Raw genomic sequence first — 14,929 nt, forward strand, 5'->3', positions numbered from 1 at the left:
TTTCTGCATTGATTTTACATTTCAAAGTCCTGGTCCTGTCTCATGACAGAAGATACAATCTCACATTCATTTCTCTACTGAACAAATGCATTAAACATATTTGTTTGTATACAATATTTGAACATTGAAGATTTCAGAAACAAATAGTCATCTGATGCTTGTTTTATTAGCTCTAATTCGTAAATTTGTCTATACTTCATAAAATAATAAATTGAATTCACATTATAAATATATTGTTTGCTTTGTAATAGCCTACTAAAATTTATCTTCAGTACATGTAATGAAGTGCAAATCAATGAAAATAGTGCCCTCCCATGGACAAAGCTCTACCATGTTTGAAGTACAAGCTATTCAAGCGAAAACATGCATACAAATCAAATATGATAATATGATATAAAGTGCATCAGTCCTAATAGTATTGATGATCCACTGCAGTAATGTTCACATGAAGCAGCTTTGGTATCCTTCACACTTCATGCTTGTTTTCTTTTTAAAAATACTTCACAGTAATGAGTACATACAGAAGAAAAAAGGAATATTTTACTATTTTTAATAGCTTCATATTGGAATAAATCTTTGTTTACTAGTGCAATGTAACTACATCTATAAATTACAATACAAAAGCAATTGCAATTTAAGAGCTAAGGTTTTTTATATCGAAGATATCCTTTTTCTCATAACCGGTATGTGAAGTAATTACATCACAGTGTAATGTTAAAACTATATTCTATGTCAGATATCCACCTTTAAAACTCTACTAAACTATTCTACAATGTTACAGTGCTAGCCCAAGCAATTGGAGAAGCAATGAGACTTACTTACTCTCAGACTCAGCTGGCCAGTCCTGCTGTGTCAGATCTGGCTGCAGACCCATTCACAGACTACAAATAATGATAATGACCGAAAGAGCAGTAAAGGTACTTCACAGTGAAGACTTCTTGCTGCGCAGTCTAGCCATGCTTCCCAGCTTTAGCTCTAATTCCTCTGGGCTTCTCTTCAAGGTGCACTCTAATGTGGAGTCTGCCCCAAACGAAATGACTGGAGGGTGGGAACGCAGGGCCATGGCCATCTTGTCATGGGGCAGGCTGGTCATGGTGGGCTGGAGCACCAGCACTTGAATTAGGCGGTGCACAGTATTGTGAAACTGTAGACCCAGCGCAGGCAGCAGAGTTTCGTGATGTTCATGAGCAAGCAGCCCAGGCTGATGGTGAACATGCCATTTAGCATGATGGGTTTTTTTTTTTGTGCTGCATGAAATGGAGCAGGTGGCATTGGCCAGGAGTAGGTCTCACAGCAGAACAGATGTAGCACCTTAAATTCAAATGCAGAATACTGGTGTACCAGGAAGGTTATCTCTATGATGGATTGACAAATAATACAGATAATGTATAGCTGCAAAACCTGGCTGGAGGGTCACTGCTCACCTCCCAGTAGTCATCGTGCAGGTTTTGCTCCGCTCTCTCCTCATAGCTTTGCCAGTCGTTATCCTGCTGCATGTAGGACGGTATGCCTCCCTGATAAGCACTTTTCCGACACAGCTTCCCAAGATAATCACCCTGGGGGTGTTTGACCCTTCTCCAAAACCAGGCCTGAGAGTGTTGCAAATGATCTTGGGCTGCTCGTCCTTGTACGCTGTTTCATGATCACCAAGGTCACCAGCAGGATCCAAAAGTTCAGCCAGATCTTGCCAATCACTGTGGAGTGGTTCCAAACCTCAACTAGGAAGTGCCTCAAAATATTCCTTCAACTGAGGGGATAAAAGACCAACAGAAGAACAGAAGGAAGGACTGGTCTAGTCAATGATAAGAATGCTTAATTTATTATCTAAAACATTGAATTATCAAATAATAAAAAGGTCATGTATAAGTTTGATATCAGGACATTTTAGCTTGTTTTGAGGTTAAGGCATTTGCGACATTTGGCAGACGCTCTTATCCAGAGTGACTTTTATGCTTTTTTAAGCTTTTATGAAAATGCTTTGTCATTTAGTCACAGAATGTACAGTAGTTTAGGGTAGCCTAAAGTTTAAGATACCATTGAACTAGAATGCTGTTGAAACAGGGATCAATGCTGACACAAGAAGTGCGTAACATGCACTATCTCAGACAACAATAAGTGCAATAACAAACAATAAACTGCAATAAGTACTATAAGAGTATGTTACTCGACACAGGTGCAAGAATAGTGGTCATTTAAATATTCCACAAAAAGATGGGTCGGTCTGCGTTTGAAGACTGCAAGGGACTCTGCTGTCCAAACAGCCAGAGGAAGTGTGTTCCACCATCAGAGAGCCAGTACAGAGAATAGTCTCGATGCTTGTCTTCCATGAGACTTGAAGCATGGTGTTTTAAATCAGGCCTTACTTCGAAGGTGCTTGTGGTACTTCAGGTTCGAAATACTAGTGGTATGGATCAGGCTTTGACCATTGACATGGTCATGTATAGAGGGGCTGGTCCATCTTTGGCTTTGAATGCAAGCATCAAAGTTTTAAATCAGATGCGGGCAGATACTGGAAGCCAGTAAAGGGAATGCAGAAGCAGAGTGATGTGTGAACTTTGGAAGATTGAAGACCAGTCGTGCTGCAGCACTCTGGACAAGTTGTAGAGGTCTGATGGCTCTTAGAGGAAGACCAGTAGGAGTGCATTGCTGTAGTTTAGCTTTTGAGAGAAAGGATTGAATCCTTCGTATGTTACAAAAGAGAAATCTGCAAGACTGGGTCAGATTTGAATTATGAATTGAGAATGACAACTGGTTGTCCAAAATTATGCCAGGCTATGAGCAGCTTCAGATGGTGATACCAGGGAGTTCTTGAAGGAAACTGTGCAGTCATGGTAAGGGCTGGGAGTTCCTGGGATGTACAAAAGCTCAGTTTTACTCGGGTTGAGCCTCAAATGGTGGGCTGTCATCCATGACACAATGTCAGTCAAGCATTTTAAGATACCTCTGGAAACCTGCATGTCGGAGGGTGGGAAAGAAAAAAAGTAATTGGGTGCCATCAGCATAGCAGTGGTAAGAGAAGCCATGAGAAGATATCACATCACCAAGAGCACAAGTATACAAAGAAAAGAGAGGAGGGCCTAACACTGAGCCCTTGGCAGACACCGGTGGACAGTCTACATGGATTGGACATGGATCCTCTCCATGTTACCTGATAGGACCGTCCCTACAGATAGGACTGAAACCATTTCCATACAGATTCAGTAGCACTAAGGCTGGAGAGAACAGGGAGCAAAATGTTGTGGTTCAATGTGTCAAAGGCTGCCGAAAGGTCCAGAAGAATCAAGACAGATGACAGTTTGGCAGCTTTGGCAACACAAAGTTTCTCCATCACTGCAATGAGGGGTGTGAGGGCCTGTGAGGTACACAGATGTTTGAATATAGTATGCCCATTAGAGTTTAATTATCTAACCCTGAACAAAAAATCTTTTGGAGTTAACATTTATACTGTATATACCATATATTTGGTACTTAGACATGAACATATATATTTTCTTTTTGTTCTTCTTTTGCAAAATAATTTCTTTTTACTAAAATACATATCAAGCTAGCTAGTTGTATTTACATCTACTTATGAAAACTTTTCATAGATTTGCATTTTTTTGTGTGTATTGTGAAGTCAAAATACTCTTTTTAATCAAGTTTATTTGTGAGGAAATGAATCCACATTTTGCTCAGTCATTCATTTTTGGTTACTTGGTGCACGTCTCATCTCTAACTTTCGAGATTTATTATTTCCTTTAAGCCTAAAATCATCTAGAAAAGAGAAGCATAGTGTCTGACAGACAGGCTTCAATTCCTGTGCTGATAGCTGATGTTATTACTAAGGAATTACATTGCCGTTCCTTAGATAACTTAGTACACGAGTAGTTTTTTTTTTAACCTTATGCATTTCTCTTCTCCTCCTCTAGCTATTTTTTGGAATGCAAGTTTTACTTCTAAGTCATTATTTCTTTGATGTTGCAATACCTTTACCCATGCATGGTTTTAGCCTACTCCACGGATACCTGCAAGTGGCATTAGAATGTAAAAAGGCACAAAGATGAGGGGAGGTACTTACCTTTGTGTAATTGTCCTCCATTTGAAAAAAATCTGACAAACTGCAAATATGCAATGAGCATACCTACTTTGGCCTCCACTAGACCCGAGTTGGGAGACTGAGCTGACCAAACATATTCAGGCCTTCAACCTCAAACTGTCATTGTACCGTATTCAGACATAGACCCTTTACAAACATAACAAAGATTTAAAAGTACATTGCGTAGGCAACTTCTTTGAAATTCATAAACAGTTAAACAAAATGTTTAAAGGAACCTGTTGGAATAATGGAAACAAGTGATAATTCATTAAACTGTTTTACCTTTCCCAAAAACATCATTTAAAACCACTTAACCTGTAATATTCCATGTCAGACATGAATGTTACAGGCTATACAAGTTCCACCTTCCCACAGTCAAAATAAATTAAAAAAAAAATTATATATATATATATATATATATATATATATATATATATATATATATACACATACATACACACACACACCATCAAAAACTCTTATGGCCATGCTTTTTTTATCTAGATTTTCTACAAGACTGCTCATCACTTTTAAAATAATATTGGAGCTTTCCATGAAAGATTATGTAAATTCTGAAACGTATATACTATTCATCATAATTAAACAAAATGTACCTTCTTATTAACATTATAAATTTAATTCATTTGCGTTTACCTACAACAGAAACAAACTATTTCAGTACAGTACCGTAGAAGCTATAAACAAACCAAAAAAACATTAACAGAAGGACTGCGCTTGTGTCTTTTCTCTTTTCAATCTCCCACACGTCATGTTCTTTTTTTTAAAATACGTTTATCCGTGACCATAATCACATTCTTGTGACATTGCCGTTGCGTGAGCTCACAGAGTCACGTTTCCATTTAGCGCATTTTCTCCGCGTCGCTTGCGTGAGCGTTCCTGCCCTGCGCAGGCAATCCCGACATCTCGGCAGCAGACAGCAGATGAAATGGTTTGGCCCTGAGGGTTACAGGAAGTTGGAGCAGCTGCCATGTTTAGCTGCTTTGTTGTAGATTTCTTGTAGGTTTCCTGCAGATTTTTAAGTGTTGCAATGGAGCCGAGCTGGAGTTCATTTTTATTTCAGGTAAGAGAAATATCTTAAACAGTTCGGAGCGAGTAGAAACGAGTGGCAAGCGTAAAGCCTGCGTGCACCGCCAACGTTTCACGTCTAAAACATTAATTTTAGGTAAATCTATTCAAGCAAAACAATGGTAGCTAGCTAGGTAGCTAGCTTAGCTAACGTGCCATCTTACGTTAGCTAGCTAGCAAGTTTAGCAATCTAGCTGGTTGGTTAGCTCACTAGCTAGCCACATCAATTCCAGACTTCCAGCTGTGAAGTATGGGGGAGACGCTTGGGGGATTCTGATCTTTTTTTGCTCCCCTGAAATTTCTGCTGGCTCGTTTTGCCTTGTGTTAGCTACGCAGCTAGTGGCGAGCTACTTACTTTGGCTTGGCAGCATATACTTTTAATGATGTGCTCATTGATTTAATAGTCCACTGGTGTATCGCACAGCACAGCCACCGTGGCCGTGTCGAAAAGAAAGAAAACAGACGTCGTCATACTCTAAAAGCAAGATTTGTTTCTCGCTTTAGTCAGCCTAGTTACCTTTTAGTTATCGTCGCTGCAGGGGGAGATGTGTTAATGCTACCAACTTTTTCTTCGGCAGCGCATTTATTGCATTTCATCCGGCGTCGCAGTCCCTTTTTGTATCGAGCGTGGAGATCTCGGGGGAAAAAATCTAACCTAGCTAGCTAGCTATATAAATTTATAGTTGGCTAGCAGCTGTGATCCTGTAACTACCTCTTTGCCCCAGTTACCCTGGCTAAATTTAAGACGGCGCTCGCGGGTTTCAGTTGGAACGCAAACTTCTTTTCCTTCCTTCTCACGCGCTGCTTTCAAAAAACTAGCATCCGCGGGCTCGAGGAGGAATTCCAACTATGTTCAGGCTACTTTGGGCAGTGCTGACAATTCTCGTGCCCACTGCCAACAACCCTGGCCTTTTTGCATGTATATACTAGATCCCGTTAGACTTACCCTTTTAGCTAGATGATAATTAACGTAACCAGGTACGGCATGGCTTCAGTGACTGCTTTCCTGGCGGATATGTATGGTGCATGTATAATGAGCTCATTTCTGTACACAGTGTTACTCCTGCTGCGATTGCTAAACGTGTGGTTCAGCTTTTAAAAGTCACGTCCAAGTACGCGGAATGATTTAGCATTATCCAAAGTTTTGCCATCAGGAAGAAAAGACTTGCTCTGCTTGCATGGATGAGAGCCTTGATGGGATTTTTGAGCGCGCGCGCGCCGGGCTTTTTTTTTTTTTTTTTTTTTTAACCCTGCTTGTGTAATAGAAAAATACGCAGTTTACGGCCTGTTCCTGATATTCAAAATGCTTCCTTAGAAACCTAAAGTGAAAAAGAAGTTTAAGTTCTCAAACATTTAACTGATAGTGTAGGTTCTTGTATTTGAGCATTCTTGGTGTAACACATTAACTAGAAAACCTAAGCCTGATATCCAATGGCTATAATATACAAAGATGTTTGTTTGTTTGAATTTGACCTGTGTGTGTGTGTGTCTGTGTGTGTGTGTTTTCATTACTAGAAATAGGCTATGTCTCATTCTACCAGGTTAACATGGGGCCAAAGTCCTTACTTAATTACTAACTAGCTGAGATACAAATCCCTTTTCAATTACACCCAACTTGCAGAAACATGTTGCCCAATTAAAAAAAAAAAATCTTTTGATGATCATTATAGAAAGCCTTTAGGCTGTGCCACGTAGGGATCAGTGATGGCTTTTATCTGTGAGAAAATCCGAGAATGTGTATTGGTTATTTTGGTTGATTCCACCCTTGTGGTGAAGCACCTAATGAGACCGCAGTGTAGCGCGTCGCCCGCATTGTTAGTGAGGCGTCTGTGCTTATTCATAAGTGCGGCATTGTCCGGCTCCCAACAGGCGTCTCTTAATCCGTCTGTAGCAGATGAGGAACTTGCCCCGGATTCTGGTCCCACAGCAGAGCAAGTGCAGCCACTGTTATGGACAATGACTAACCAAAGAGAAAAGAGGCAGGTGAAAAAGTAAGATAACAGGGGGGAAAAAAGCCTGTAAGGCTGTTATCCTGTTGGCGTCTTCAGACAAACCGCAGTTTGAGTACCCCTCTACTGCAAACTAGTTAAAAACACAATTTGGAAGCAAACAAGTGACTTAACTAGTGAGTACAATTGAATGCTTCTGTTCTCCTCTGGATTGTTACTGACAGTGATCAGAGTGTGATAAAAGTGGATCAGAGTGTGACTCATCAGTAGTGAGGAGGCCTGGTGCTGTCTGGCGGCTCGGTCGCGCGTCAGGCCCCTGCTCGTACGGGTACGCCCCCACAGATCCGGCCAGTGTCTCGCTCTCTCCACTTAATACTCTGCCATAAGATGAGGCATCCAGTCACATTCTGTAGCGATTTTAATGTTTTAGCAGTTTGCCGTCTAGGCGGATGGACAAGCTCCAATTTTGATAACTGCCTTGCTTTTTGTCATATGAGCTCTCAGTGTGTCAGCTTTAGCAGGCTGATTTAGAACGCTGAAGTCTTTCTCTCCATGTTATTGCACACAGCCTGGGCAATATGTAATCATTTTACTAAGTCCAGAAATTTCTTTAGCCTATAGGGTGGTATTAGAACTAGTGAAACATGCCACTTTGTTCTGCCTTGTACTGTCAGTGACCATTACCGAAGGCCACATAACTATGGTGAGACTTGTCCCAGCGCTATAGAGGGACATAGTGCAGGTTACTGATTACTGTAGCCATTGCTATTTTTCACATGAGAATAATTGTATTCATGAAGGCCCTTCCCCAATGCGCGTTCTCTCTCTCTCTGCCGTGACCAATTGGACAATGCAGGCAGCTGCAGAATAGACAGCCTTTAATGATAGTGTAGTCTTTCAACTGTTAGCCCTGGCCCCCAGAGTCCCTCTTGAGCTTACGCACTGTTGTCCTCTCCTCGTTTTGTTTGTTTCTCTCTCCTCATTTTTCTTTGTTTGTTTGTGTGCTTATTTTCTGAAATGTAAGAATCAGTGTTTGATACCTCTGGGAGTCGCACCTTAACGACCCTGTTCCAGTAAACCCATTTAAAAGTAATAAGTAATGACGCAGTAATTTATTAATTTGTGTTTGGTTCTGGGCTTGTTGGTGACGTCCAAAGTGGCTATGTGATGTGTAATCACACAGGGAGTTTCACTAACTGCCTCTGCTCTCTTGCCTACTCGTAGTACAGTGGTAGTAATAATGTAAGCAGAAGAACCCTCTGAGCTCTTTGCCTCCTATGGACTGCCTGTCCATAGACTCATTTTACCAGCCGTGCCGCGTCCTCGCTGAGTGCTGGGACTTCAGTGGCTTGATCTGAATCACACGGGCAAGGTAGGGTTGGCACTTCTCCGTCAGCCGGAACAGCATGTGCCTGGCAAGGCCAGTCACATGAGGAACTGCTTTCATCGCGGTCACGGATCACTTTACATGCTACAGATTTAGGTTCGTTGGTGGCAGCGTATGCTCTATGCTGCGTGCCAGGCAGCGCAGCAGGGCTAAAGGACGTCCCTCTAGGATGTTCCCCTCGCACTATATACAGTGGCGGCTTGATTTTGAGTTTCTAAAAATGATTTTAGCATTTTACCACCTGGGTGAGGTCTGATTTTGTTCAGCATTTATTGTGCTTCAACTGTGTGTGGATTAAACTCCTCAAAAGCTCTGTCTCTCTCTCTCTCTCTCTCTCTCATATCCTCACTCTGCATCTTGCTGGGTCTCAGTCAGGGTGGATTGTTTTCCAAGTTGCACAGATGCTCTAGGGATGAGTCACTTTCTATTTCCGATAAAGATTTACCGCCATCACTCATCTTTTGGCTTTCTCTTCCAAAACTCCATCCAATACCAGCATAGTTCTATTATGCTGCATTTATTTAACAGCCAAATTGTACAACTACTAGTCTGACTGGCCAGTTTTAAATGCGCCGTCAGACATGTTGCTGTGATCCTTTTTTCAGCACTTTTCCAAAGTAGTGGTGATGTTGCTTTACCCTTGGAATGCAGAAAAGCTGATTCATGCTTATGTATAGGAGCATGTTGTGAGTATAATGCATTTGTGGTTGTGATATTGTTAATTAAGAGGAACCTACAAAATAAAAAGGTTCTAAATACATAAGCTTCATTATTCCAGCTTATGTTATATACCAACTTTGTTTTGGGGCAGGGTGTCCAGTCTTCAGGAATGTCTTCATTGATCTATTTTGGACATAAAATGAAGATCTTTTAAATATTTGTAGTAAAGGTGTTTGACATGTTGTTTCTCCCATCAGCAAGCGAATGAAGCCCTCCACCACCAGCATCAGGTGGGCCAGAACAGCCTCCTACCATTGCTCAACTCGGGGTCTGAGCCGCAAGACCAGAAGCCTGTGCTCCCCATCCCACTGGATCAGAAGCCCCCGGTCAGTGCTGCCGAGCTCCTCAAGGACAATGTTGCCAGTGGGGCGGGTGGTGGTGGGGGCGGAGGAGGGGGCGGAGGGGGCCCAGTGGTGGTTAAGAAAGAGCCCAAGTCCAAGACCCCCTTCATCTGCGGCTACTGCAACAAAGCGTTTCGGGACAGCTATCACCTGCGGCGGCATGAGTCCTGTCACACGGGCATCAAGATGGTGTCGCGGCCCAAGAAAGCACCCACTGCGCCCACCATGGTGCCGCTCATCTCCACGGTGCCGCGTGACAGCAACGGCAACCCCTCGTACGTGTCCACGGTGGCGGGCATCCTCACGACGGCCACCACGTCTGCCTCGGCGGGGGTTGGGGTGATGTCTGCCCTGCCCCAACAGCAGCAAGCCAGCGTGCCCAAGAAGCCACCTAAACCTGTGAAGAAGAACCACGGGTGCGAGATGTGCGGCAAGGCCTTCCGCGATGTCTACCACCTCAACCGGCACAAGCTGTCGCACTCGGACGAGAAGCCGTTCGAGTGTCCCATCTGCCACCAGCGCTTCAAGCGGAAGGACCGGATGACGTACCACGTGCGCTCGCATGACGGCGGCGTGCACAAGCCGTACGTCTGCTCCGTCTGCGGGAAGGGCTTCTCCAGGTGGGTGGGGCAGCCGATGCCAAGGTTTGGATTAATGCACCGCGCTTGAGCGATGCAGAGGAAGTCAATTGATGGCCTAAATAACGCTTTTATAACAGGGTCCTAATGGTCCTGTTCTCAGTAGTTTGCGAAAATTGCCAGGGATAATGGCTTCTTCCTGGTTGCTGCTGATTTCAGTGATGCTCCTCAGATTGTGTAGTAACTTAGTACTGCACAAATACGTATTTTGCCTATTTTTTATAAAAACATTTACTGTTTAGCTTCTGTTGAGGTACATGTCTGTTATTGCTAATATAGCCTCTTAATTTACATTTTCCTTTCTTGCTATTCTTTTTCTTTCTCTTAAGCCCCTTGAGCTGGTAAAATGAGATATTGGAGAGCGCAATAGAACCTTGTCGCTCAGACCTTTTTCTTTTCTTCCATCTCCCTGCAGGCCGGATCATCTCAGCTGTCATGTAAAGCATGTTCACTCCACAGAGAGACCTTTCAAATGCCAAGTAACGGTAAGAGCCAACGTCACCTAAAGCGGCCTCGGGCTTTGGAGCAGAAAGTCTGTGGGAATCCTTTGTGTTCAGTAGGGCCTGTTTGCTTCACTGCTTACCATCCTCGTGGAGTTGCAGTGAACACTGGAGAGTTGCCAGTTGTTTTTGTTTCCACACCGAAGCTAATTAAAAGCACCAGGCCTCAAATACCAATGGCACCAGATTTTGGTTCTAAATGTGCAGTCATCGGGTCATATTCCTTAGGTAATATCTGGCCAAGATCTGTGACATTTTAATGCAAGTCAGTTTTCTTGACATTAGAAGGAAGTCTGAATTTTCAACCCATCTGGCTGTTTCATAAAAGTATATGAGGAATATCAAGCCAGCGTGTTCTTCCCCTGCTAAAGAATGCTTGATTTACTTAGCAGGTAGTGGTATGCAGACTGCACAAAAGGGTACAGATGAAGTGAGCCATGTTTGCAACATTGTCACTAAGTAATGGGTTATTTCCAGAGTACAGTGTTCATTTCCCTAAAGACTTGTATTCTTAAGACCCGAGGGAGGAATACGTTGGTGAAATAAACCTATAGCTCCAGGTGGCAAACCTAGTAATAGAGCTGATGTATTACAAATATGAACGCTACTTATTACACAGGTATACCTCTAGGTGTCTCTCACATGCTTTAATAATGTGGTGGTGGTAGGACACAGTGCTGTGTACAACGTTTGTCCTCCAGTAGAGGGCTGTAGTGCCCTGACAAGCTAATTCCGTTTTCCCTGTGACAGGCCTGCACGTCCGCTTTCGCCACCAAAGACCGCCTGCGCTCACACATGATCCGCCATGAGGGCAAGGTTACCTGCAACATCTGCGGCAAGATGCTGAGCGCCGCCTACATCACCAGCCACCTGAAGACCCACAACCAGGCCGGTTTCACCTCACCCTGCAACAAAGGTATGGCAGGCCCTGCCCCGACCCCGACCACGCTCCACCAGGTCATCACCTACTGAAGCCTCTGGTTTGGCTGCTGTGGTGCTGCACGTTTTTTAACATTTTTTGTTTATTCTTCTTGTTCTTTCCAGACACTAACAACGTGTGCAACTCCGCCTCAGCCACCCCTGTCACCGTAACGGCCGCAGCCAGCACCGCGAGCATGAACCGCGGCACGGCCAGCAACGCCGTCACCATCGCCTCCAACACAGTGAACATCACGGCTCCTGTCAGCCTGCAGCACCCGGTCACCATAACCGCTCCGGTGAACATCGCCTCGGTCAACATCCCCGCCACGGCGCCCATGAACATCGCCCACCCAGTGGCAATCACCACGCCCATGCCCATGAACATCGCCGGGCCACTCAACATCGCCATGAGGCCCATGGAGAGTATGCCTTTCCTCTCCCAGGTCCTGCCCTCCTCACCGCCCTGGTAGAAGCTATCGACCCCTGACGTGCATCACTCTCTCTCCCACCCAAAATTGTTTTATTTCGAAGCCTCGTCACCAGTTCTGGTCTTCCTTTGGTAGCATGGTTCCTGTATAAGGAAAAGGCATGGAAGGCGGCAACCTAGAAGCTATGAGCTAGCATGACCAGACCGTAGCAGTGGCAGATGAGCTGTGAGTGTGAGTGTGTGGTGTCCTGTTTCTCTTCCTTATGGCTGTAGGGTAAGCAGATCCAGGTTGTTTAGAGTTTAGTGAAGTAGTTTAAGAAAGGAAAAAAGTAGGTAATGCATGGAGTGGGGGCCTGACATGCTGTATGTTTGGTGATTTTCACTTTGCTAGTGCCAGAAAATCTCTGCCAGTAGCCATTTGAAGAGGAGCAAGTAGCTCCATCAAATAGTGTGACTGGTAATAACGGTTTTGAACTGTGAGGACTTTATTTTTGTTATTTTAGCTTGCTAATCAGTATTTCCTAGGTTTATGCATTGAGTCTTGTACTACAAAAGGGAGACACTTCCATTTGTGGAAGACGATTATTATTTTTTTTAAATAATACTGTTGACAAACTGTTTTGAGGTTATTCTGGTTTTACCTTCAGTGTAAGCCACTTACAAATGTAGCTGTTATTCTAGTTAAGTCATTTTTGGAGATGGTCATTCCTGGTAGAAAAAAAAAATACTGTTTTGAATAGCTGGGATGTACTTCTGCTTAGTGGGTGTTGGAAATAACAGTAGCGATTTGACACACATCTTGCACTGAAAACATATCTGATTGGCAGTATTATGAGAGAAAATGTTTTCATATCTTGAGCTTCTTTGTTTAGATGTCAGGCCATGTACTGGCCATATTCCCTGAAAGTGGTCCCTGAGATCTTAAAAGATTGATAATCTTCTGTACTCTTCTCTCCTGTCAGGATGAGGGGCTGTATTCCTATGGACCTTTGCTCAGGGTCTTTGCTGAGAGAATCCTACTCATTTGACACTCATGTTGGTAGAATCTTGCCTAACACTCTTCAGAACGTGGCTTTTGGGGGGGGGGGGGGGTTGTTGTTGTTGTTTTTGCTTATTTAATACACTAAACCATTGCCTCCTTATTGTCTGAAACTTTGAAGTCCCATATAGGTCCCATTAGTCTGTTAAAGTTGCTGTCCGTTACATGGGTCGAAGATGAATCTGGTTAAATTTATTAGGTTTTAGGTCCGTGTGTATGCCTGTTTTATTTTATTTTTTTCTTTTTAACAGTTAAACCAAAACTGCCATCGTTTTTCAGGTTTGTTGACCTGGTTTTTATCCATGATGCTCATTTCTGCTCCAAATGACTATAGGAGGTTAGGAACTATAGGAAGTAATGAACCAAGGCAAAGTATTTCATCCATTATGGATGGCAAAAGCAATATCAAGATTAAACTGCTAATCCATTCCATTGTCTTCTGATCAGTTAGAGGGGTGGGTGGTATATATATATATATTTTTTTTTAATAACTTGGCCTTCTTATCCTCATTGATCTGATAGTAAATTGTGCATTTATACAGTATCAGTACACATTTATGTTTAAAACTGGAAGCAAGATTTAGCTAAATATAGTTATTTGTTGATCAGAGACTTAATGGATGGATGCGGGGGGTGGGGGACAGATTTGACTGTGAGTTTAAACCAAGCCTAAGTGTTACCGGATGTTTGGTTGTTTTGCTACGAAAGGGTCTCCCCATTTGACCTCAGAGTAGCATTTCCATGCATTGCATGAACGTCTGTAGGAACGTAGCACCTGAAATTATTTCTTTATGCCTGTCTTATCTGTGTGTGTGTGTGTGTGTGTGTGTGTGTGTGTGTGTGTGTGTGTGTGTGTGTGTGTGTGTGTGTGTGTGTGTGTGTGTGTGTGTGTGTGTGTGTGTTCAAGAGCCATCTTGTTTTGGCTGAGCTTTGAAAACTGGAATTTGAAGATTGATGTGACTGGTTAAAGACATTAGAGAACATTTGGCTTTGGAGTGTGCTTGTACTTAACATTCATCCTGCCACAGTGACATCTTTCTGTGCCTGATCTGAAAATGCCACATCGGAACATGTCAACTGTCCAGTTTACCACATTTGTTTGAAGATTTTTTTTTTTTTTTACATCGGTTTTGCTTTGGAGAATGTCATGTGTGAGGAAATATGAAATTGTCATTAGGCTTTTCCTAAATATTGTTTTGAGTGTTTTATTATGCCTTATGCACCAACAGTATCTTTTAAATGAACTTGTTTGAATAGTGAGGGGGAAAATATTTTCAGTTTTGCATCAGAGAATGAAACTAGTTCAGTCCTTTTAAAATTTTGATGAATTGGCAAAACCACATGAATGCCAGTGAATGTATATCTTTGTATAAAACATTTAGCTCAGCGGATGTGGTAGTTATGTTAGACATGTGCAAGGAAAAAAATTAAATAACCTTTTATAAAACTTTTTGTATTAGAACATTAACATTGATAATTTTGTATATATGAAGACTAGGCTTTTTTGGTTAGCAGAAAGGTAAAACATTCCTACATTTTTTAAATGTATGTATGTCAAGAACAATTATGTAAACACAATGTTTTATGTGCCTTTTATTTGGGTTGTCTAAATAAAAGAAAACTGTAAAACATTTAGGTAATCCTTGAATATTAATCTGAACTCCTGGGCTGTAGTCTTCTTACAGATCGATAGTGTGGTCTGGCTGGCTCACTGATTTTACAGAGTGCACATTTTTACTAAGTTCATATTGAAAGTGGTTATAATAAATACATTTAAAAAATAATTTCGGTTTTCCCCAGGAATCATTATGTATCGCCCTTATAAGCATAAAGGAGGAATACGTTT

The 14,929-nt window shown here is 42.5% G+C and overlaps 1 protein-coding gene across 1 annotated transcript; it reads left to right on the top strand.

Moving 5' to 3' along the window:
• Positions 1 to 4,570: 4,570 nt before the first annotated feature.
• On the top strand, positions 4,571 to 14,852 carry vezf1b (vascular endothelial zinc finger 1b). Its single transcript, XM_027021486.2, has 5 exons — positions 4,571 to 5,156; positions 9,415 to 10,178; positions 10,612 to 10,681; positions 11,447 to 11,612; positions 11,741 to 14,852. The coding sequence occupies exons 1-5, from the start codon at positions 5,124 to 5,126 to the stop codon at positions 12,085 to 12,087; spliced, it is 1,380 nt and encodes a 459-aa protein (XP_026877287.2). The 5' UTR covers positions 4,571 to 5,123; the 3' UTR covers positions 12,088 to 14,852.
• Positions 14,853 to 14,929: the final 77 nt, after the last annotated feature.

This window comes from Electrophorus electricus, chromosome 15 (assembly GCF_013358815.1).
Source record: "Electrophorus electricus isolate fEleEle1 chromosome 15, fEleEle1.pri, whole genome shotgun sequence".
Taxonomy (NCBI): Eukaryota; Metazoa; Chordata; class Actinopteri; order Gymnotiformes; family Gymnotidae; genus Electrophorus; species Electrophorus electricus.